The following is a 24,378-nucleotide window of genomic DNA, read 5'->3' as shown; positions in this document are numbered from 1 at the left end:
TCCTTGGTGTTTTGTTTTCCCCCCAAACCGTGATGTTATAGCAGTTCACTTCATGTCCTCGGTTCATTTTGGGAGTTGAGAACGGATAATCACACAAGAATTTACATGTTGGTCATGCCAGTAAGGGTGATCACCCTCGAGGTTCCAAAATATTTATAAACAAGTTCGATCTTGCACTGAAGTTGCTCAAACATTTACAAAATCAGATGTGAGAAAATGTTAGTGTGTACCTGTTTGCACCAACATAATCATTGACCTTTTAACGCTAGTAACAAAGCAAACAAAGTCTACAAGGTTTTCACCATCTCCTGACGACTAGATGAGTGGCAAGAACAACCATGTCTGTCAACTTACGCGACACCTCAACGTCAATGGTGCAGGTGTTGTTATTGCCGCTGTTGTCGAAGGCGGTGTAGGTGACCTGGGTGAGGCCCTGGGGGAACTCGCCTAGACTGTGGCTCGACATCACCTCCAACCCCACCCCTGAGTTGTCGCTGAAGATGGGTTCCTCCCACGTCACGTTGCCATGGGAACCAGTCGATACCACGGGCTCCGGGGAGAAGCACTTGTCAACACGAGGGGGCGTGTCGTCTGGAAGTCAATTAATTTAATAGTATGGTGTTATGGGTTTGTATTCGGAGGCTATCGTAGGGTCACACTCTCAGCCACATCAGTATAACATCAGACGAATGTCTATCACTAAGTTTATTCATTAAAGTATAGAGCATAAGATATAAGCAGCATACAGTAACAGAGCTGAGCACAGAGTGAAACCCATTAGCATAAGGATGCTGTGCTGGAAGAAGTTTAGGGTGCACAATCTACTCTTATTTTAACTGATGATACCAGACCGTGGGAAGAGGTCTGAGAGATAACAGTGAGGCCGAGAGGCTGGGTGGTGGCACAGTTGATAGTACTACAATTAAGGTCCACGTGGAGTTTTTGAATGATGGTGTCATCAATATCAGTTATGATACAAAGTCGACTACTTACCTTGGTGCTTTACGGTAAAGTCTAAAGACTGATTAGCTGACGTTAGCGCATGCGCGGACACAGACATACAGACACACACACACACAAAACACACACACACACACACACACACACACACACACACACACACACACACACACACACACACACACACACGCGAGCATACAAACGGCTACAATATAACTCACCAGTAATGAGAACGAAAAACTTGCACCTGGCAACATTCTCCGACAAATCCTCTGCGCGATATGTTACCACAGTGAGACCAAGAGGGAAGTGTGCAGGGGGAACTACTGCTGGATCAGAGGTAAGTACTGGTATGAAACCAGAGTTGTCTACTGCCACAGGAACCGCCCACGTCACCTCCGTTGTTTCGTTATCCGGATTGGCTGAAATTTCAATGTTGTCCGGACACTGAATGTATGGAGGAGTTTTGTCTGAAATGAGAACAAATAAGAAACCATTTTGCACTATAGACATTGCTTCATTTCTGGTTTCCGTCGCGATATAACCTTGAACGGTTGAAAACGACGTTAAACACCAAATAAAGAATAAAGAAAGATTTCTGGTTTGTAACTTACAGGAGTCTACTGCAGAATAGTCGAATTGCGGAAATAACTCTAGTCACGGGTTTTAGGTTGTGGTACAGCTGCTTTTATTTGCAAACATAGTCCTTACGGCAGGACAATAACCCCTTGAAAAATACCTCGGAAAATGTTTTAATGGTTTTGGGTAGTTTAACTCCTGAAGTTTACAAATCCGCAGGATGACATCTTTAAATCCTTGGGCAAATTGAAACAAAATTAATTATAGGAAAATTAGCAAATGTTGATTTTTTTGTTTAGACACAAAAGGCATTCCATAGAAAAAAGGGCTAGAATGGCGTCATAACTTCATGACGTCGGGAAAACGTAATGAGTAATATGACGACACGTACAGTATGGCCTGTAGTGTTGTCCGTGTCCGTACTTGAGCTCCTCTTCCAAGACAACAAGAAGAGCAAACGCTCGATCGAGTCACTTTCGCAGTTCTGAATATTATATGAGGCATCAGATGGACAGGAAGAAATTGCTATTCACAACACAATGAGTCACGTTCACATAAAATTTGAGCCCGGTCACTTTTATAGTTTCCGAGAAAAGCCCAACGTTAAGTTGTGTGTTGCCGAACAGAAAAGGCTAGTTATCTCCCTTGTTTTTCTGATAACGTTCGTAAAAGGCTACAGATGTAAATACTTTGATGTAAAGAATAATCCTACAAAGTTTCAATCACATCCGATGAACTTTGTCAAAGATATAAAATGTCTAATTTTTCCTTTGACGCTGACCTGTGACCTTGAAAAAGGTCAAAGGTCAACGAAACCATCGTTAAAGTGTAGAGGTCATTGGAGGTCACGACTAAACAAAATATGAGCCCGATCGCTTTGATAGTTTCCGAGAAAAGTCCAACGTTAAGGTGGTGTCTACGGACGGCCGGCCGGACGGCCGGCCGGACAGACTAACACTGACCGATTACATAGAGTCACTTTTTCTCAAGTGACTCAAAAACCAAAGTCATTTGACGTGTTTCATTCTGCTAAATGGAAACAATTTGCACATGAGTGTGTATGGAATTACATCCAGGCTGAGAAGATGTGAAACCTGTGTTATTCGTGGACTTGTGATTAGTGCGTATGGTGTTCCAAAGCACAGGTTTCACTGTCGAAGATAAAACTTGTCAATTGATCTTACAAAATGGCGGGCGATGATCAAAGAACATCGTGAGAGACTAGTTTTCTCCGATTTGATTGTTTACCAGACGATAGAGCTATTTTAGATGGAAGCGTATGCCATCTGGTGACAGCTGTTCATTAACCAGTGTGTTCGTAGGAGTGCTTAATTTCTCTGCAGAAGATCCATGCGTGAAAATCGGTGAAGTCTTTCAGCAAATGTCGCAGTTTGTAAGCGAGTGCTACAGGTGCAAAATCTCAAACAACATATCACGTGAGAGATATGAAAACTGGCTAGCTAGAACCTCCAAGTACCAGTCCATATAAATCAAAAACTACCGCCCACATCAGCCCATTGCTGAACGTCCATCTGAAAAGGGCTGTATTGCAATTCTACGGGGATCTTCCAAATCTTGATCCGGTTGACTCTGGGTGGTTGTAGGATGGGCAGAAAACCGCCTGGAGTAGAACATACACCAACTGAAGTCATGCTAATTTTGAAGTGTGGCTGTGGAGAAATTTACCATGTGCAACAGCATGCTGTGGTTGCGCAGTCGGTCAATGTGCGTGTGCCATCTTATGTCGATGTCTACTCCTTGGAAATTGCACAAATCCGCACTGGTCATCCATCGTAGTCATCCGCACTGGGTATGTGCAACAGTCACCTTCACCGGTCACCAGCACTGGTCATCTGGATCGGTCATCCACACTGGTCATCATTTGCGGTCATCCGCACTGGTCATCCTTTTGTGATCATCCGCATCGGTCATCCGCACTATTCATCCTTCATGATCATCTGCACTGGTCATCCGCACAGGTCATCCTTCATGATCATCTGTACTGGTCATCTGCACTAGTCATCGTCCATGATAATCTGCACTGGTCATCCGCACTAATCATCCGCACTCGTCATCCGCACTGGTCATGTTTCATAATCATCTGCACTGGACATCCGCACCGGTAATCCGCACTGGTCATCTACAATGGTCATCCTTCATGGTCATCTGCACAGGTCATCCACACTGGTCATCCGCACTGGCAATTCTCACCGGTCACCCGTACTGGTAATCTACATGACATCCTGCGTAATCATCGGGCGTGGTCATTTATTGGTCATCAGACATAGTCATCCGCTACCATTTCGGCAATTGAAAACAAGTCGCGTAAGGCGAAAATACAATATTTAGTCAAGTAGCTGTCGAACTCACAGAATGAAACTGAACGCAATGCCATTTTACTCGTAGCATCGTCAGGCCACCGCTCATGGCAAAGGCAGTGAAATTGACAAGAAGAGCGAGTTGCGCTAAGAAGGATAGCTTTTCTGTACCTCTCTTTGTTTTAACTTTCTGAGCGTGTTTTTAATCCAAAACATATCATATCTATATGTTTTTGGAATCAGGAACCGACAAGGAATACGATGAAAGTGTTTTTAAATTGATTTGGACAATTTAATTTTGATAATAATTTTTATATATTTAATTTTCAGAGCTTGTTTTTAATCCGAATATAACATATTTATATGTTTTTGGAATCAGCAAATGATGGAGAATAAGATAAACGTAAATGTGGATCGTTTTATAAATTTTTATTTTACAATTTTCCGATTTTTAATGACCAAAGTCATTAATTAATTTTTAAGCCACCACGCTGAAATGCAATACCGAAGTCCGGGCTTCGTCGAAGATTACTTGACCAAAATTTGAACCAATTTGGTTGAAAAATGAGGGCGTGACAGTGCCGCCTCAACTTTCACGAAAAGCCGGATATGACGTCATCAAAGACATTTATCAAAAAAATGAAAAAAACGTTCGGGGATTTCATACCCAGGAACTCTCATGTCAAATTTCATAAAGATCGGTCCAGTAGTTTAGTCTGAATCGCTCTACACACACACACACACACACACACACACACACACACACCCACACACACACGCACACACGCACATACACCACGATCCTCGTTTCGATTCCCCCTCGATGTTAAAATATTTAGTCAAAACTTGACTAAATATAAAAAGGATCGATGGTGGCTGCCCTCAAACTGGAAACTCACTGCATGACCATGTCATCTTGTGTGGTAAACCAGCGTGGTCATCCCGCCTGGTCATCTGGAGTGGTAAACTACACATCATCCTGTGTGGTCATCGGCGAGGTAAAGTGCATACTAACCAGTATCCCTGGTTCGTCGCCATGACCTTTACGTTATGAGATAGAGGTCTTTTGTATATGAGACATGGTACATCAGGTTTAGCCTCTTGACATGACGCCTAATACACCTCCTCGGGGCGTCACTAACTGACACAACACTGTGTATATGGTGTCAATCGCTTGGCGCTGTGACACCTTACAAGGCCTTTCGTCTGATGTATACATTCCTCACCTGACTAGATCTTTTTTTAAAAAGAGCACAAGATAACTTTAAGTTATTCTGGGTATTACAGCCACTTTTCCAGGATTAAGTTGTTATCTGCTTGCTCACCGACCAAGTCACTCATTGATTCTGGAACCCACCAGGATGGTAGGGTCACTTCAACGACGAGCGCTTCATAAGCTGTCTCCACCTCTGGCGGCTGTGAGCAATTTTTGGGAAGTTGCAAAACATTTCCCAATCCACTCTGTAATGATATCTGTCCCTCTGTTCATTTGTCTTCTCTATCTTCTCTTTCCGCGCACCATACCCTGTAAGATGGTCTTGGAGAGCCCGCCTGTTCTTGTTACATTGCCATACAATCTCAGCTTCGTCTTCTTGACAGTGATCTTTGTAGTGATGCACGTGCTAAGTGATGGTTTTGCAGACATTAAAATATATGACCTTGAAATTGTTTGACCTTGAAAACGTGTGACCTTCAGTGTTGGTGAACGTTTTTATTCATGGCAAGTTTTAAGAAGACATTTCGTCATTTTATCTTCAAAAATAGTATAATCCTTTATCATTTGAATGAACATTTAACATTCATATGACCTTGAAATGCGATGAAGGTCAAGCAAAGTGCAACAGTAATCAAAGCCCACAACACATATAAGCTTAAACCATTAGCTGTAACTGAAAAAATATATTGCTAAAACTAACTATATCATCCTGCTCCGTTAACCAGTTTTAACGGTCCCTCAACAGACCAGCCATTCGGGTTATAGTGTCTGCATATCATGTAACTGTTGTTATGCATATTAACTCCCGTTTTATCTCCCGGAAAACATAAATAAATACAGTTCTGCTAGTTTATAGCATGCAGTTTCGACTATTTTGCAGTCTGGAATCCATCTTGTCCGCCATCTTGAATACATCAAAATGCCCAAGGATGACAGAGTGTCATCCGTCGGATCTGTAATCTACAGACATCACAGAGTTCAAAACAGTCAAAACATTCTCCGAGGTATTTTTTGAGGGGTTAAGGTCAAAATCGGGAAATGACGACCTGACTAACATTGAGTCAAGCTACGACGTGACGTCTTTTCAAATATGACATGACATGCACACCTACTCTACATGTTGTTGTTTTTTTAGAACCTATACACATGAGAATCAAACATCAAGCTTGCATTAAATATGCACACATACGAATAAACTGATTGGCCCGGTTTCCCGGGACACAGCAGACCAGGTGTCTTTTTTTTTTTAGAACCTACAAATGACTGAGAATCAAACAAACAATCAAAAAGCTTGCATTAAAAGTGCAGACATACCAATACACTGGTTGGGTTCCCGGGACACGGCAGACCAGGTACCGTCAGGTGTGCACTGTTTAGCAGAGGGACCGCGTAGCTTGTAACCTCGTAGACACGATAACTGGCACGTCGTCCCAAAGGGCACATCCCCGTCTGTACATAGTGTAGGCTGGATGGACCCGTCGCGAATCTCAGGCAGCGGCGGGCAGGTGATTTCTGCAATGACCAGCAACACACACAAAAACTTGGTTAATGAGACAGAAACAACAGGTTGTGTTTACTGAAATTTGATCATAGAAAAATTCCTGGACAAAAATTAATATGAAAAGTGCCTTTAATTCTTGTTTCAATGTCTTCTGCAAACGCAGAACATCAGTAACATCAAACTGATAACCAATGCTATTTTGTTTCCCTGTCTCTCTTCACCACCGGCAACGGTCGGACGCCTCAACTTGACTTGTACCCTTGCGCAACAATTCTCACTCTGGCATCGTCAGTTCTGGTACCACCACTCTCACTCTGACACCTCCCCTTTGCACTCAGGCATCGGTCAGGTACTACCACTTTCATTCTCGCATCATCGTTCTGGAACCAACCACCTATCTCACAATCTGGTACTACTGGTAGCACTTGATAATGCTTTACCAATGCCAGAGAGAGCATGGTGGTGCAAGACTGACCGGTACTAGAGTGAGACTGGTACTGCGTGTTATCACTTACCTCTACACCTGGCAGCAATGCCAGTCCAAAAGGCGATGGCCAAACAGGAGCGCTTTCGGGAACCCAGCAACTGGTATCCGGCCTGGCACGTGAAACGGCAGACTGTCGGGAAGCGGAAGTCGTCTGTCGTGCACACCATGTGACCGTTCTTGGGAGAGGGGAGAGCGGGACACGTCCTCACTGGAAGCACAGTGGATAATGCAACTCTATCTGTCTGTTTCCTTAACAGTCTTTAAACGCCTGCTGGTTTCAGTATTTTACTATGATCTTCATTGAGTCTCATTGCATTAATTCTCTCTCTCTCTCTCTCTCTCTCTCTCTCTCTCTCTCTCTCTCTCTCTCTCTCACTTTCTCTCTCTCTCTCACTCTTTCTTTCTTTCTTTCTTTCTTTCTTTCTTTCTTTCTTTCTCTCTCTCTCTCTCTCTCTCTCTCACACACACACACACACACACACACACACACACACACACACACACACATACACGCACACACACAACTTGATCTCTCTATTTCTCTCTTATCCTCTCTCTTTCTCTCACTGTCCCACCTCCGTCTCTCTCTCTCTCTCTCTCTCTCTCTCTCTCTCTCTCTCTCTCTCTCTCTCTCTCTCTCTCTCTCTCTCTCTCCCCGGCCCCACGCCCTGTCCCTCTCAGTCTTACAACTGCATGTTTCCCACACTCACAGACACACAAGGTGTCCTGCCCGGACCAGGACCCATCCTCTTGACAGATCCTCAAGCCAGACCCCCTCAGCTCGTAACCAGGGCGACAGCGCAGACCACAGGCCGCGTTGAACACGTTGTTGCACTGGTTGTTGACGAAGTAACCGTTCTCTGGTTCCTTCAGGTCAGGACAACGGAACACTGAAGATAGAAAGGGATAGATGATGCACAGTAAACTCAAGTGTTCCACTTTGAGCACACTTTTTGTAACCAGTTGTGAACACTGTGACACGAACTATATAGTTCTACTGGAAAAGCGTACGTAGCTTCAAAGTGTTTACCATGTGTGCTACTTTTGCTACTCGTATTTCACACGATGTTCACAACTGGTTACAAAAGGCGTGTTCAAAAGACTTCAGACAGCCTTACAGATCAGCAGCCAGGCAGAGGAAATAAAAGAGGATAGGGGAGAATGCTACTTCCCTGTAAATGTTAAAACAAAGAGAGTCACGGCGTTGGTATTATGGGATATGGGTATTTGCAAATACATGTATACGTATATATGTAGGCTACACATCACACATGTCCTTCGTTTGTAAGAAGTGCCAACCAAGAACGTTTTGCCGGCATTTGAAGGGGTTAGGTTTCTGACTGTATTCACTATGTTAGCTAGACATGAGTGTTCTCTGATGCAACAAAATGTAATTCGTCAAGCGGATGACTTTCTACTGTGACCATGCATACCCTGTGACACAACATCTCTTGAGTCCTTCAATGAAACAAATGGTCGAACGACAAGCCCACAGAACAAAACAGTTACCTGTGCATTCCGTGGAGTTAAAGTTTCTGAAGCCTCGTTTGCATTTACATTCGTGCACAAGGGTTGCCCCTGGCAACGTCTCCTGGTTCTCATCCGGGCAAACAGTGCACGTCGCGACGTCACCTGATCCAGTGTGGTTCTTGTATGTCCCGGATGGACAAGCTGTGGAAAGACAGGCCCCAAGGGAAGTAACTCAAAGAGGTCTAAGAGTGATTCGAACTGCTGATTTTCAAGATAGTTGCCACAATGGCTGATCAGATTCTTCATGAAATACTGTACACTCAGTCAAAGTTTCAACAACAAAAAAAGGATTATTCAAGCCACTTCACACACAAAAAGGTTTACAGCATGCTGGAGCCCTTTTCTTCTTTTGTGCAGCCCAATATACTTATGAATGCAAGTATAGTTATACTATGGCACTTACAGTCTTCATAAAACACAATATATACCAATGTCTTCAATGAAAGTAAGCAATGATTAGGTTCACACTCTCTCACTCTGGAACAAAATAATCACTGACAAATTCAAAAAAATCCATGCTCGTCTTTGCCTTACATGCGTAGGTCGGTGAATCTGAGTTTCGCCTGTTTCACAAATACTAAAATTAACTACAATGTCAAAAGACAAAATAAAACGTACGCCTGCATCCATCTTTGCCAAGACCGTTTCCATAGAAACCGGGTTTGCAGAGACACTCGTAGTTTCCCGTATGAGTACCGCACGTGCACGTTGCGTTGGCATGGCAACAGAAACCACCATTTATACACAGTGGACTGCACTTCTTTGCAGGCTGACTTATGTATGATCCGGAGTGAAGATCTAGAAGAAGAAAAAGAGTGCAGATGATCGATCATAACCAAAGATACAACTACAGAACAAGAAATGTCTTAATAATGATAACGATGTAACATTATCACAAACCCCTTAGCAGCAATGTATATATGAATACATTACTCTTAACCCTTAAAATAGCAACAACAAACAAAACGCCTGCAGGGCATAAAGTTCACAGGTATTTATATATCTTCATGACAACGCTAATCATATGTCTCTCCACACGGAGCCCTAGATTTTTTATGACGATGAGTGATGCCCTGTGGTGAATTCTGAGAAAACACAAGAGGAGGGAGTTCTTTATTTGAAGGGTCTCAAAATGGGGATTCCACAATACATCACTCAGAGTGCCTAACGTAAGCTCGACGTCAGGCAACTTTTTTCAAAGACTCAGAGACCCTGAACCGGTATCTAAGGAAATCAACTTGCGAGGTATCTTAATTAAACACTCACCTGAATGCAGAGCACGACGAGCTAAAGCCTCAAACTCTTCAAAACTGTCCAGTACGTAGCACGTCTCATTGCGAGGATCTGACGCCATTTCCCACAATTCCCTCACGTTTCCGTTGCGGATGCCGAACGTGAAGATCTTGACTCCCTGCTGGCGCAACCTACGCGCTTCCGGTCTCGGATCTCCGCCATTGGAAAATCCGTCCGTGATCAGAAAGACTGCTTTCTGTGCGTCTGCTCTGGCTGATCGTAGTACTTTCTGCAAAACACATCAGAGAAGAAATCGTTTCAGGATGTGCAAAAGTGCGTTGAGTAGAATCATTTTAAGACTGGAGTCTACCAGTTGTAAAAGTGATTTTTTAAGTGAATTCTTCCATAAAGTTCGAGACCAGAGTGCCATGAATAACAAACTGAATAGTGCTTAACCTGCTAATTTCTAAGATAACGACTAAAGCTTGACAATGGGGTGTCAGACTTTTCTCAAAATCAATACCGAAGATAATAGTCAAATCATTCTACTGTGGATATGTAAAAAAATTTTTTTTTTAAAAACCAACAATCACTAATGATCAGACCTGAAGAAGAATAAAAGGGGAACTGAAAAGAACGCACAACACAGTTACTTTACATCTAAATTGGGGAGGGGGGACAAGTTTACACTCACTTTTAAAAGTAAAAGTAAATTTCAAGTATAAAACACAAACAAACATGAAGTTAGAAGTGTACAAGTAATGAAACATGCACGCCATGCGCCCATTTCCGATTCCCATCATTGCTTTATAGATTCTGTCGATCTTTTTCCTTTGGACGGGTCAATTGGGTCAGTCAATTATTTTAATTCTACTTTTTGTACTCAGGGGTAGATTCCATCCCTAACTGAATAAGATTTAAACCGGGAACATTATTGGTCCCGTTACTCCACTCCTTATCAAGGTATCCGCGACATTTCTGAAAAACAAGACTCACTTCTTAACAAGACATCCGCGATATTCCTGAAAAACAAGACGCACTTCTTATCAAGATATCAGCGACATTCCTAAAAAAACAGGACTCACTCTTTATCACGATATCCGAGACATTCCTGAAAAACAATCTGAAACCGACAGTTTTATTTAGAACCCGCTTATATTGGCCCCGTTCCTCCTCTTCAAGCGACACTCCTGAATACATAAAACTGTCTGAGACAAAGAGGCATAATTAGCATAAGGCCAAAAAAAATAGGTGTGGTTAAGGTAACATAGCCAAACAAAATAGGGTAGGAAGGTAGGCAATCACTTTTTTTTTAACTCTTTTTTCTAAAAGCATACGAAAAATCTAGCAATAGAATATTTAAATTTACTTTAATCATGTAGACTGAATCCCCGTTTAAACTCGTTGGCTTTTCTCACATCAAGTGTTAGTATGTCCGTTTGTCCCCCTTCCACCCCATACACATACACACATACACATACACATCAGTACACATACACGCACGCACCGGTAGGCACGCGAACTTGACTAAATGTAAAAAGAAAAAAAAAAAACGAAAACAACAAAATCAACAGCAACATGACTGCCAATAATACCAACAACAGCAACAAAAACTGCGACTACCAAAACCAACAACGAAACTTTACCTGAGCCTCGAGGAAAGCTCCCAACGTGTACGTGCCGCCTCCGACGTACTTAATCTTGGGAACCTCCTCGGTCAACAGAGAACACTTGTGGTTGCCAGCGTAGGGTCGCGAGAGATGGTCCACCTGTCTGACCACCTTCTCCCTGGACGAGAAGGTGATGACCGCCACGCGCGTCGTGTTTATGTCCACGGTGAAGTCCGCAAGGAGCTTGCGCACGAACTTGATCTCCTCGCGGAAGTCCACGCCCCCCACACTAGCTGAAGAGTCCACCAGAAAGACCAGGTCCACCTGTGGGGGATAAGATGGGTTGAGAGATCATAGGAGAGATACGTAAAGCACTGTCTGTCTGTCTGTCTGTCTGTCTGCCTGTCTGCCTGCCTGCCTGCCTGCCTGTCTGTATGTCTGTCTGCCTGTCTCTCTGTCTGCCTGTCTGTCTGTCTGTCTATCTGCCTGCCTGCCTGCCTGCCTGCCTGTCTTTCTGTCTATCGGTCGGTCGGTCTGTCTGTCTTCCTGTCGGTCGGTCGGTCGGTCGGTCGGTCGGTCGGTCTTTCTGTCTGTCTGTCTGTCTACGTTTCATGCTGAAAGACTAGGTCCACCTATGTGTGAAAGGGTTTATTGAGTCAAATGAAATTTGTCTGGCTGGTTGGCTGGCTGGCTGTCAGCTACAAGATGACATAGACAGGCTGACAGACAGGCAGGCAGGCAGATGCAGACTTGAAGAAAAAAGACAGAGGGACAAGCAGACTTGATACAAATGAAGACGGAAAGACAGGAACACACTATTAGACACACAGAAAGAGTTAGACACACAAACAGCCTGCAGACAGACAGAGAGACAGACATACCCACGTACAGACTGATTTGGTGGTTATCATGAACATGAAAGAATCACAAAGAATCAAAAACTGACCACACAAAACTGAACGGAAATAAAACGGACAGAGACAGACGACAATTATGACACAGTGATACAGACCTGTTTGTTTTCTGTCGACCTCAACTGCTGCACATGACGTTTCAATATTGCGCCTTGGGTCTCCACTTTGGCTTTATACGACCTCTCCACCGGGCGAAACAACGAGTTGTAATACTCATCGTACAGTCTGAATCCGTTGCTAGGGGCAACCAGTGCCAGCAAAGTCACGAGGAATTTTGCTATGGAGCAGAAAGTTAGATGGTGTTGAAAACTCTGGTGATTTGTGTGAATCATCGTGGCTTGGCAACGGTGACTCGACGAAGTTGATTTTAAGAGATCGTAGATAATCAATGTAGCTTGACCAAGAGTGGTCAGCTTTTGTAACGGGGTGCTTGTGTCTACACCGGTCCTCTGGCCATGATTGTGAGACTGTCCGTTGCCGTATTTGACTTATTTTGATCGCAGATGTAATGCTTAGCAAGCCGTGGCAAATCTTGACAAATCCGAACGACCTTACGCAAATCTTAAAGTGGATACTCGTTTTCTTCTCAGATAATTGAAGTAAAAAATGCTCAAATTGAGACTGAATTAAAGGACAAGCGACAAAGTACCACCGGCTGGTTCCAAAAGTAGCCTCTTCAGTTTATCTTTGAGCAACTTGACTTCCTGTTTCAAACAATCACTGAGTCAGTACTTAATAACCTCTACGCTATCTTGCTGTATACTCAGTTTTAAAAGCAAATGAGTAGCCTATATGTTCCGAATGACACGATGAAAACAATCACTGTCACACTTAGAGAAGTCAAGTGAGCTGTTTCACACACACACGCAGTAAAAGGATGACAAATGAATGGCTAAATAACCGCACAACCTTTGACTTGACAGGGGACTTTCTACATGATGTTCCAGTGAAGCGGTTTGAGAACGCTTAAATCTGTCAGTAGGCTACCACCCTCGGACTGTCGCTGAATCACTGTGAGAAGACAAGACTAATCACAATGTATTTCCTCGTACGTTTTCTTTCCCCGGATCTGCCCTTTACTCTCAGCTGAAACTTTGGCCGGGTCAGGGGCGGCTCAGCAGTAAGCCGGTATTCCAAATGATGATGCAAAGAGTCCGCACAGGGGCGGATCAGTTGCTTTGTAAGGGGGGGTGCACTTTGAATTGAAAGTGAATGTGATGGGCGCGAAGCGCCCGAATTTGCTAGGGGGGTCCGGGGGCATGCCCCCCCGGAAAAATTGTTGGCCCTAAGAAGCAAAATGGTGCCATCTGGTGCCATTTGAACTTAGAAATGGTCATAGAATCAGCTTTCCAAATTTTTTTATTTTTTATTTTTTGCTGGAGGGGGGGTGCACCTGCACCCTGTGCACCCCCCCCCCCCCCCCCCCCCTCGTCCGCCCCTGAGCAGTGATATTTTCTGATAATTTGCAGACTCGCTCCAGACAGGTAAGCCGACTGCAGTGTAGTTCCCAACTTAATCAGTGGCTGGGGCTGAAAAATGAGCATGTTTTACACTAAACTTTCTGGCCTAACGAAGTAACACATTTGAACAACTACTAGACGATGTCGCTGGACTGACTTTGATTTTGTTTTTATTTCCCAGATCTCTCCTGCAGCGGATACTAGTGTTGATCAGTTTGTTGTTTCCTTGTTCTTACTTTGTTTTCTGCAGTAGTTTTCTTGCCAATGTCATGTACACACAACAATCACCAGAAATGAGCCTGTGCACAGTAACGAACGTGCCGCCAGTCTGGTAAGGCACAGTGTTGCCGCTAACTTTCGTTTTGTTTACTACAGCAAAATGCTGACATACACACACTCACACCGCAGATGGAGACAAGGATAAACCTCAGCCTCTGCTGTGAAAAATAGACTTATCAGTGGTAAACACTTTTCTTTCTTTATCAGTTTGGTGTTTAACGTCGTTTTCAACCACGAAGGTTATATCGCGACGGGGAAAGGGGGGAGATGGGATAGAGCCACTTGTCAATTGTTTCTTGTTCACAAAAGCACTAATAAAAATTTGCTCCAGGGGCTTGCAACGTAGTACAATATATTACCTTACTGGGAGAATGCAAGTTTCCAGTACAAAGGACTTAACTATTCTTACATACTGCTTGACTAAAATCTTTACAAAAATTGACTATATTCTATACAAGAAACACTTAACAAGGGTAAAAGGAGAAACAGAATCCGTTAGTCGCCTCTCAGTTACGACATGCTGGGGAGCATCGGGTAAATTCTTCCCCCTAACCCGTGGGGGGTAGTGGTAAACACAAGAAATACTTAACTGCAACAAGCTCCACGTTGAGCGCGCAACATCAAGAATGCCAGATAGTTGTACGTTTCTAGCCTTAACTTTTCTTCTTTTAGAAGTTCGTTTGTGCCAAACACACAAACGGATTAAGAAACTGACAGACTCTACTGTGACTATGTAGAACAAGACTGCCAGTCCATTGTCAGTTGCCGTAAAGTTTCTCCGTTCTAAAATCCGTTTGTGACTAAAGTGCCACACACACAGTGAAACTGACAGACCAACTATGATTGACTGCAACAAGAATGCCAGATGGTTGTCAGTTTCCGTAACTTGCAGAAGTCTGTGGCTAAACAGTGCCACACAAAGAAACGGATAGGAGAAACTGACAAATCCTAGTGTGAACTAACAACAAAACTTTTCTCCATTCAGAACGGTTTGCGACTGAACAGTGCCACACACAGACGAAGAAATTCAGTGACAGACCGTACTGGCACTGTGAGAGAGAGATGAGAGAGGTTTGAGAGTCTTCTCTGAAAATTGCACGCGCAGAAGGAACAAGACGGAGAAGATGAGAAACAATCAGAGAAGATCAGAAACCCGACGCGACGTGGACATCTTCCCAATTAGCGGTGCAAGTCCGCCGTCTGATCGACGGGTGATAACTCCATTCCTTCACTTAGTGTACGCAGGTCTCGAGTTTCTCTACGCGCGACAGAGCTGTGCAGCACGTGCAAAACACGATTTCTGTTCCGAGAAAAGCGCGTAGCGTTTGTGGAGGAAGTGTCATCCCGCGCTATAATGACTTTTCCTGCTCGCAGACTTACCCACGTAAGTAAAATGTTTCTTGAGGAGGTGGGAAGCCGAGTTGGTCCATACAGGCGCTTGCTGAGGGAACATGATTTTGGTGGGCATGGTTACGGTTACTTGCAGAAGTGAAACTGATTGCGGACATCCCAGGTGTGCTCAGTTGTATTGAAACTGAAAAACTGTGGTGACAATGCATTCATCAGCTTGAGCTAGAGGTGTCTTCTCAAAACTGTGTAACAACGTCGGGACAGCTTTTCTCTCTCTCTCTCTCTCTCTCTCTCTCTCTCTCTCTCTCTCTCTCTCTCTCTGTAAATCTATGTTTAGATTTGATAAGCTGAACCTCTCTCTCTCTCTCTCACACGCGAGATACATTCATGGGTGCAACTCTGCCGGCTACACGCCGGCAGCCGGTTTTTGGTTTCATCGGCTGCGGATGTTTTTGTTCCAGGAGAGTTTGTTTTTTTGGGCATTTTAAATACTAAAAAAGCTGGACCCCAACTTTTGCCGGTTTTTGGAATTTTCCAGGTTGCACCCATGTACATTCCAAAGCATTCACGCAATACCAAGCGGCTGTTTAGCAACAGAGTCCTGTACGACGTTACAACAACAACAACAACCACAGCTGGGCGGGGAGTGGGGGAAGAAGGCACAAATTAAGCACAGCATTGTTACTCTAGGAATTTCATCAGTGACAGAGGAGGTCCAAATACAAAATGTATCTAATACTTCAACACGCACCCAAAAAAAATCCGTAAAACAAAAAAGGCATGGTACCAAGGGAGATAACCCCGGTAGCTGATGAAGTTAACTCCAGTTATCATTCCGATTCCAAAAACACGAGTAACCTTCTGCTCAAGTGTAATGTCAATTTCGGGAAGAGGGATGGCTTCCGTGATGAACTGCTGACAAGATCAGGCATTAATGCTTCTGCTTCGCTATCGGTGCTGTTTACAAACATCGGCAATCTGAAAAGCCTTCTCGGAAATCTTCCCACGCCGACTGCGAAACGTCTGGAATTACTGATTCACTGAGTCTCCGGAGTCTCTACATCCGCAGGCTGGCTACCCTCTCCGCGGTATTTCTGTCAAGTCTGTGCGTCTGTCTGTCTATCTATCTGTCTGCCTCTCTGTCTGTCAGTCTATCTGTCTATCGTCCGTCCGTCCCTCTCTGTCTGTCTGTCTGTCTCTGTCTGTCTGTCTGTCTGTCTGTCTCTCTCTGTCTCTGTCTCTCTCTCTCTCTCTCTCTCTCTCTCTCTCTCTCTCACACACAAACACACACACACACACACACACACACACTCTCTCAGACACACACACACACACACACACACACGCACACACACACACACACACACACATGTGACCGGAATAAAAAACAAGTCGCGTAAGGCGAAATTACAACATTTAGTCAAGCTCTCGAACTAACAGAATGAAACTGAACTCACTGCATTTTTACAGCAAGAGCGTATACTCGTAGCATCGTCAGTCCACCGCTCGATGCACAGGCAGTGAAATTGACAAGAAGAGCGGGGTAGTAGTTGCGCTGAGAAGGATAGCACGCTTTTCTTTATCTCTATTCTTTTTAACTTTCTGAGCGTGTTTTTAATCCAAACATATCACATCTATATGTTTTTGGAATCAGGAACCCACAAGGAATAAGATGTAATTGTTTTTAAATCGATTTCGGAAATTTTATTTTAATAATAATTTTTATATTTTTAATTTTCAGAGCTTGTTTTTAATCCGAATATAACATATTTATATGTTTTTGGAATCAGAAAATGATGAAGAATAAGATAAACGTAAATTTGGATCGTTTTATAAAAAAAAAGTTGTTTTTTTACAATTTTCAGATTTTTAATGACCAAAGTCATTAATTAATTTTTAAGCCATCAAACTGAAATGCAATACCGAAGTCCGGCCTTCGTCGAAGATTGCTTGGCCAAAATTTCAATCAATTTGATTGAAAAATGAGGGTGTGACAGTGCCGCCTCAACTTTTACAAAAAGCCGGATATGACGTCATCAAAGATATTTATCGAAAAAAGAAAAACACGTCCGGGGATATCATTCCCAGGAACTCTCACGTCAAATTTCATAAAGATCGGTCCAGCAGTTTAGTCTGAATCGCTCTACACACACACACACACACACACACACACACACACACACACATACACCACGACCCTCGTCTCGATTCCCCCTCTATGTTAAAACATTTAGTCAAAACTTGACTAAATGTAAAAACAAGTCGCGTAAGGCGAAATTACTACATTTAGTCAAGCTGACGAACTCACGGGATGAAACTGAACGCACTGTATTTGTTCAGCAAGACAGTACAGCTTCGTCAATCCCCGCGTGAAGGAAATCGCTCACCTCCCACGTGCAAAACGTAGTGATATTGACAAGCCAGATTAGCGCGGTTGCGTATTGTGCTAAGCAGGAAAGCGCGCTTTTCTGTATTCTTGTTAACTTTCTGAGCTTGTTTTGAGTACAACCTATCATATCGATATGTTTTTGGAATCAGGAAATGATAAAGAATAAGATGGAATCATTTTTGGATCGATTTCTTAAATATTAATCGTAAGATTAATTAATCTATTTTCGTTAATTGTGATCACATTTTAAGAGTAAACATGACATATGTATATATTTTTAGATTCAGAATGTGATGAAGAATACGATGCAATCAATTTTAAATCTGTTTGCGAAAAATCGATTTTAATGACAACTTTAATGAGCAAACTCATTAATTAATTTGTAAGCCTCCAAGCTGAAATGCAATACCAAAGTTCGGGCTTCGTCGAAGATTACTTGACCAAAATTTCAACCAATTTGGTTGAAAAATGAGAGCGTGACAGTGCCGCCTCAACTTTCACGAAAAGCCGGATATGGCGTCATCAAAGACATTTATCCAAAAAAATGGAAAAAACGTCTGAAGATACCATACTCAGGATCTCTCATGTCAAGTTTCATGAAGATCAGTCCAGTAGTTTTCTCTGAATCGCTCTACACACACACACACACACACACACACACACCACACCCTCGTCTCGATTCCCCCCTCTACGTTAAAACGTTTAGTCAAAACTTGACTAAATGTAACAAGTCGCGTAAGGCAAAATTACTACATTTAGTCAAGCTGTGGAACTCACAGAATGAAACTGAACGCATTGCATTTTTTCACAATGATCGTAGTCCGCCGCTAGTGCAAAAGGCAGTGAAAGTGACGAGCCTGTTTAGCGCGGTAGCTGTTGCGCTGTGCTGCATAGCACGCTTTACTGTACCTCTCTTCGTCTTAACTTTCTGAGCGTGTTTTTAATCCAAACATATCATATCTATATGTTTTTGGAATCAGGAACCGACAAGGAATAAGATGTAATTGTTTTTAAAACGGTTTTGGAAATTTAATTTTAATCATAATTTTTATATTTTTAATTTTCAGAGCTTGTTTTTAATCCGAATATAACATATTTATATGTTTTTGGAATCAGAACATGATGAAGAATAAAATAAAAGTAATATTTGATCGTTTTATAAAAAAAATAATTTTAATTACAATTTTCAGATTTTTAATGACCAAAGTCATTAATTAATTTTTAAGCCTCCATGCTGAAATGCAATACCGAAGTCCGGCCTTCGTCGAAAGTTGTTTTGCCAAAATTTCAATCAATTTGATTGAAAAATGAGGGTGTGACAGTGCCGCCTTAACTTTTACAAAAAGCCGGATATGACGTCATAAAAGACATTTATGGAAAAAAAGAAAAAAACTCTTCTAGGGATATTATACCCAGGAACTTTCATGTAAAATTTCATAAAGATCGGTCCAGCAGTTTAGTCTGAATCGCTCTACACACACACACGCACAGACACACACACACACACACACACACACACACACACACACACACACACACACACACATACACCGCGACCCTCGTCTCGATTCCCCCTCTATGTTAAAACATTTAGTCAAAACTTGACTAAATGTAAAACTTGAAGATGGAATTTAATCGATAATTGATCAACCATTTGTGACCAGGTACGAAAAAGTTGAAACTGCCTAATTGATGTGATTATTTGATGTTGAAGTGATGATGTGTTAGGGCCGGACTCTCTTGACTATCACTGTGGACACACACACACACAAAGACACACGAGTCTTTCGATCTCCACTCCGTCCACAACAGATGTGACAACAGCAGAAAAACTGGCATGGCATTCTTTATTCCTGTGTCTCTCTTGTCTCCTCCTCTTCGCCTACCCGGCGACCCGAACCGGGTGGCTACATTGAAAAAACAATACCCGGCAAAGTTGACTACATCATCTTCTTATGTGGAGCTCACTACAAAAACACGTCTGTTGGCGCCTTATCCTACACCAGTGTTCTTATCTGAACTTTGTTTTTTTACACGTTATTATGCCTTTTTATCGTGTATCTTTTTCAATGAGGAAGTAAATTCAGTCCGTTATCTTTTCGAGTTAGGTTCTAAATTGACGTTTAAATTCAAGAAACATGAGAAATCTCACATTTTATATCTTTTTACAAAATAATGCTAACTCCCTTCGTGAGGCACTGTCAGGGTTGAGAGGCACCAGCGGGGAAATATGAAACATGTAAATAAAGATACGATTTATCTAAAGTTTTGGACGAAAAAATGTCACACATTTTTTGGTACATAGTTTTTAGCTATTATGTCCGTAGGGCGAATCAGAGAGTTAAACCTTTGAGAGATAAACTGAGGGATCACGAACTGATTACGCGAACGTCGGCCTTGGCCGAGAAAAATGGGGTCGCTTTTGTGCGCGGTCGTTTTAGTTGAGGTTATGCAATTATGATCCGTCAAGTTTATTATCAGGGCAGAAGTGTGTGTGTGTGTGTGTGTGTGTGTGTGTGTGTGCATGATATGTGTGTGTATGTGAGTGTGTGTGTGTCTGTCTGTCTGTCTGTCTGTCTGTCTTTCTTTCTTTCACTCTGTCTGTTTGTCTGTCAGTCTCTGTTTCTGTGTAACTGAGTCAGTGTGTATGTCTGTATAATTATGTGCTATGTCTACATATTCTTCTCCCAAAACTGTCACTCCCCGACGCTTTTTCTCTGTTTCATTTTCACCTCCTACGATGAGACAGAGACAGACAGAGAGAGAGACAGACAGAGATAAATTGACGTTTACATTAATTCTTGGCTAGCCTCGAGTGACCAAGACTCTTCCAGCTGAACTTTGCAATGACGCCACGAACTGCATATGACGCAGTGACAGACAGGACAGTAGGGAGTAGTTATTATCATTGTATCAGATAAATAGAGAATACTACATGGCTTGTGTCTACCAGATTTACACCAGTTTGTTTTTTTAAATATTGAACTGCGAGCGAAAGCGAGCTGTTCACTATTTGAAAAAGCAACGAGTGTAAATCTGGTACGTAACAGCAAGCCATGTGTTATTCTGTTTATCCTACATACTGTACTTACGTGTATTTTACTGACGTCCCGCAGTCGAGAAGACGCTTCTTTTGGAACCAGGAACCTCGATCTCTTCTATAGCTTCGTGCTATCTCTTTCGTTAAAGCGAAGAAACGTCACTCTGGAAAGTGTAGCGTGACATGTTAGTTCTACAAATTCACGAGGGGAACTGATTAGCTAAAGCAAATTTTTTTCCATAATGACGTTTGTCTCGGTGACTTTGGCATCATAAGCAGTGGAAAAACAGGTCCTTGCCAGACTAGCTTGACATGACCTCATTTACATGATATACACACGTGTGGTTTGAACGATATTGTTATGTAATGAGTGGCCTCTCTCACTATGTAGGATAAGGATAGATTAGATAAGGACAGCAGTTAAGGACAGAATTTAGATAAGGCGCCAACACACGTCCATGCGGCGAGGTACCGATTCGTCCCCTCCTATCTCGCCCCCGCTTTGTAGTAGCCGACTTCACGGTCAACTTGCTTTCAATTTGTCAAGGGTGTCAACTCGCTCCCGCAAGTAGTACGGGCCAACTCGCCCCCGTGTATTCCATGCGATGAAGTTAGCTTTTGACGTTTCTCGTGCAAAACAAGGTATAAAAAAAGACACGTTTACCTGAGCTTTACCTTAGTTGACCTGATTTGTATGTGTACACGTATCTTCCATTGTGTGTGTGTGTGTGTAAAAACAGCGACCAATTTTTACGAGCGGGGGCAAATCGCCTCTCTGGCAAAACCCAAGATAATTGGGGGCGAGATGGGAGGGGGCGAGTTAGGAAGGGACGAGTAAGGAAGGGGCGAATTAGGAGGGGACGTCACCGTCCAGTCTCCCGTGACTCGCAGAATTCTTTCAGTTTCTCTCTCCAGAATCTCAAACGATAAGCTGTACAAGTGGAGTGGGGAGGGGGGGGTAGGTAGGGAGGGACTGAAGGGTGACGTCCCCATTCGCCCCGGCCGGCTCGCCGCTTCCCATCTCGCCGTTTTCGAACTCGCCGCAACCCATCTCGCCGCCAATTATCTTGAGTTTTGCAAGAGAGGCGATTCGCCCCCTCCCATCTCGCCGCCAACACACACACACACACACACTCACACACACACACACACACACACACACACACACACACACACACACACACACACACACAATGCGTTGCAGTTGGTGACAAAAGGAAACATTAATAATGCGTATGTGCAAGTCCAACAGGTGGCTGCATTTGCCACAAACATTACACGGGTAACGATAGTTAACATTGCACACATATACTGTAAAAAGTAACGTTAATTAAAAATGTGAGTCCTACAGGTGACAAGAAATAGCAATTGCCATGCATTTTTTCACAGTCTTTTTGTCAATTCTAAACTGGAACTCTAGTCAAAATTTCATTTTCCTCCCCGACTGGTGGTCGCGACCTGGAGAGCCATGGTTGTGAAGTGACTTTCACAGAACAGAAATCAGGTAAACTCAGGAAAAACTCAGGTAAACGTGTCATTTTTGTTAACCTGTTTTACACGAGAAACGTCAAAAGTCAACTTCATCGCATGGGATATACGGTAAACTCAGGATAAACTCAGATAAACGTGTTATTTTTTATACCCTGTTTTGCACAAGAAACGTCAACTTCATTGCATGGAATACACGGGGGCGAGTTGGCACTGCTTGCGGGGGCGAGATGGCACCCTTGGCAGTTTGAAAGCAAGTAGACCGTGAAGTCGGCGACTCTAGCAAAGCGGCGGCGAGACTGGGCGGGGGCGAGTCGGTACCTCGCCGACTGAGGTGATGTGACGGAGGAGAAACTGAAGCATCCCTGGGAGGGCTTAGTTAGTCGACGAAGGTCCATTTTTGTTGGTTTTCTGGTTTCGAGATATAGTAATTTTGATACAGTGGAAGTTTTAAAATGGGGGTAGATTTACAGAGGTTACTTATAATCAGAAACTCTGAGAAAAGTGAAGTCTTAAATTGGGGGTAGATTTACAGAGGTTACTTATAATCAGAAACTCTGAGAAAAGTGAAGTCTTAAATTGGGGGTAGATTTACAGAGGTTACTTATAATCAGAAACTCTGAGAAAAGTGAAGTCTTAAATTGGGGGTAGATTTACAGAGGTTACTTATAATCAGAAACTCTGAGAAAAGTGAAGTCTTAAATTGCGGGTTTTAAAAGGGGGGTTCCACTGCAGTCGTGCAGCTGCCACTGCATCACAAAGTCTGAGGAAAATTAGTAAATATAAAGTTTTAACTCAGCAAATGTTCACCAAGGTAATGAATAAACAAACATGGATCAAACCGTAGCCCGGACACGATTTCAGTTTAAGAAAGGCCGTGGGCAGACATAGAGTTGGCTGGCAAGCGGCGAACGGGGTATTGAGCTTTGATCTAATGATTGTTTTACTGCCGGTAATGTGGTTTTACGTTATTGACCGTTATTAGTGAGCGCAGCACAGGGATACATTTCTGTTTCAATCAACTTGCTTAAGTGTTAATGCCGGTATTAGCATTGTATTGTATTGTATCGTTTTGTATTGTATTGTATTGTATTGACGATATTGTATTGCATAGTATTGTATTGTATTGTATTGTATTTTACTGACGGTATATATATTGTGATGGATTTTTATTGATTTATGTTTTATTCTAATGTAGCTTATATCCCAGGCCTTCTTTGAAGGCCACTGTAATTAAGCCGTTCCATCCATATGACCACATCAATGAAACTATTTGATCTTCTATTCTTTATTAATCTCAATCTGAAATGTATAATTACTAATGAAGAATTGTCACATGAAAGATAGTTCAGAGCACAGATATGTATACACACTGATAAGCCGGGGTTCAGAGCTTCGAAGCCGCGGCAAAGCACTAGGAAGAATCATACAAGGGACGGCCGTGGGTCAGCCTGTGGCACAGTGGTAAAGACTACAGTACACAGTACACGCATTTTATCATCTCTGTGGTTATGGCCGGCCGCCGGAAGGTAAGGGTGAACTGCCGCCGGCCGGGGCTGGCAGTCACAAAATGTGCATTCATATATATTTGTCCTGGCGAAGCACTGAGAGTGTTTGATGAACCGCTCTTTTAATTCAGTATAATGATATACCAACATGCTCTCACTACAGCCTTGCGCTCCGGCAGTTACAATCACTGGCGGCACAGTTCAGGCGCACCGTGGTGTGCTAAATGTTCTGCTCTGCTCCGGCGTGACGTAACATTTATGTTGCTCCATTCAAAAAGATAAATGTTTCTTCGTCGCAATAATCAAAATAATTTCTGCAAACAATTCATTATTGTTATTCTTGAAGCGACTAAAATATTTTTCTGCTGCCTTTAACACTGAGAAGCCCTGCAAGTGTGCTCAGAAACTCCGAGCAATGAACGCTGTCGAAGGTACACAACCGTGCCCTGCTTTCCCTTTCTCTTTTCGGTGAGTAGCTTCCCTTATAGAGGGAAAACAACTCTCCGCACAGCAGCG

At 42.9% G+C, this 24,378-nt stretch overlaps 1 protein-coding gene across 2 annotated transcripts in view; it reads right to left on the bottom strand.

Annotated features, from left to right (window-relative positions):
* The window catches only part of LOC138966565 (sushi, von Willebrand factor type A, EGF and pentraxin domain-containing protein 1-like), a 52,432-nt gene extending 37,138 nt beyond the window's left edge, over positions 1–15,294 (bottom strand). The window contains exons 1-11 of one of the 2 annotated variants that reach the window (XM_070338844.1): positions 14,678–15,294; positions 12,447–12,625; positions 11,471–11,758; positions 9,858–10,113; positions 9,210–9,389; positions 8,571–8,732; positions 7,772–7,951; positions 7,090–7,269; positions 6,388–6,585; positions 1,182–1,430; positions 355–591 (exon numbers count right to left, since the gene is read on the bottom strand). In XM_070338844.1, the coding sequence (XP_070194945.1) occupies positions 355–591; positions 1,182–1,430; positions 6,388–6,585; positions 7,090–7,269; positions 7,772–7,951; positions 8,571–8,732; positions 9,210–9,389; positions 9,858–10,113; positions 11,471–11,758; positions 12,447–12,625; positions 14,678–14,708 (2,140 nt within the window). In that variant the 5' untranslated portion in view covers positions 14,709–15,294. Of the gene's footprint in view, positions 1–354; positions 592–1,181; positions 1,431–6,387; positions 6,586–7,089; positions 7,270–7,771; positions 7,952–8,570; positions 8,733–9,209; positions 9,390–9,857; positions 10,114–11,470; positions 11,759–12,446; positions 13,413–14,677 lie in introns of those variants that run through there. The other variant, XM_070338843.1, reaches the window with a different exon arrangement.
* Between the last annotated feature and the right edge of the window lie 9,084 nt (positions 15,295–24,378).

The sequence above is a fragment of the Littorina saxatilis genome, linkage group LG5, assembly GCF_037325665.1.
Source record: "Littorina saxatilis isolate snail1 linkage group LG5, US_GU_Lsax_2.0, whole genome shotgun sequence".
Taxonomy (NCBI): domain Eukaryota; kingdom Metazoa; phylum Mollusca; class Gastropoda; order Littorinimorpha; family Littorinidae; genus Littorina; species Littorina saxatilis.
This window is presented reverse-complemented; position numbering and strand designations above follow the sequence as displayed.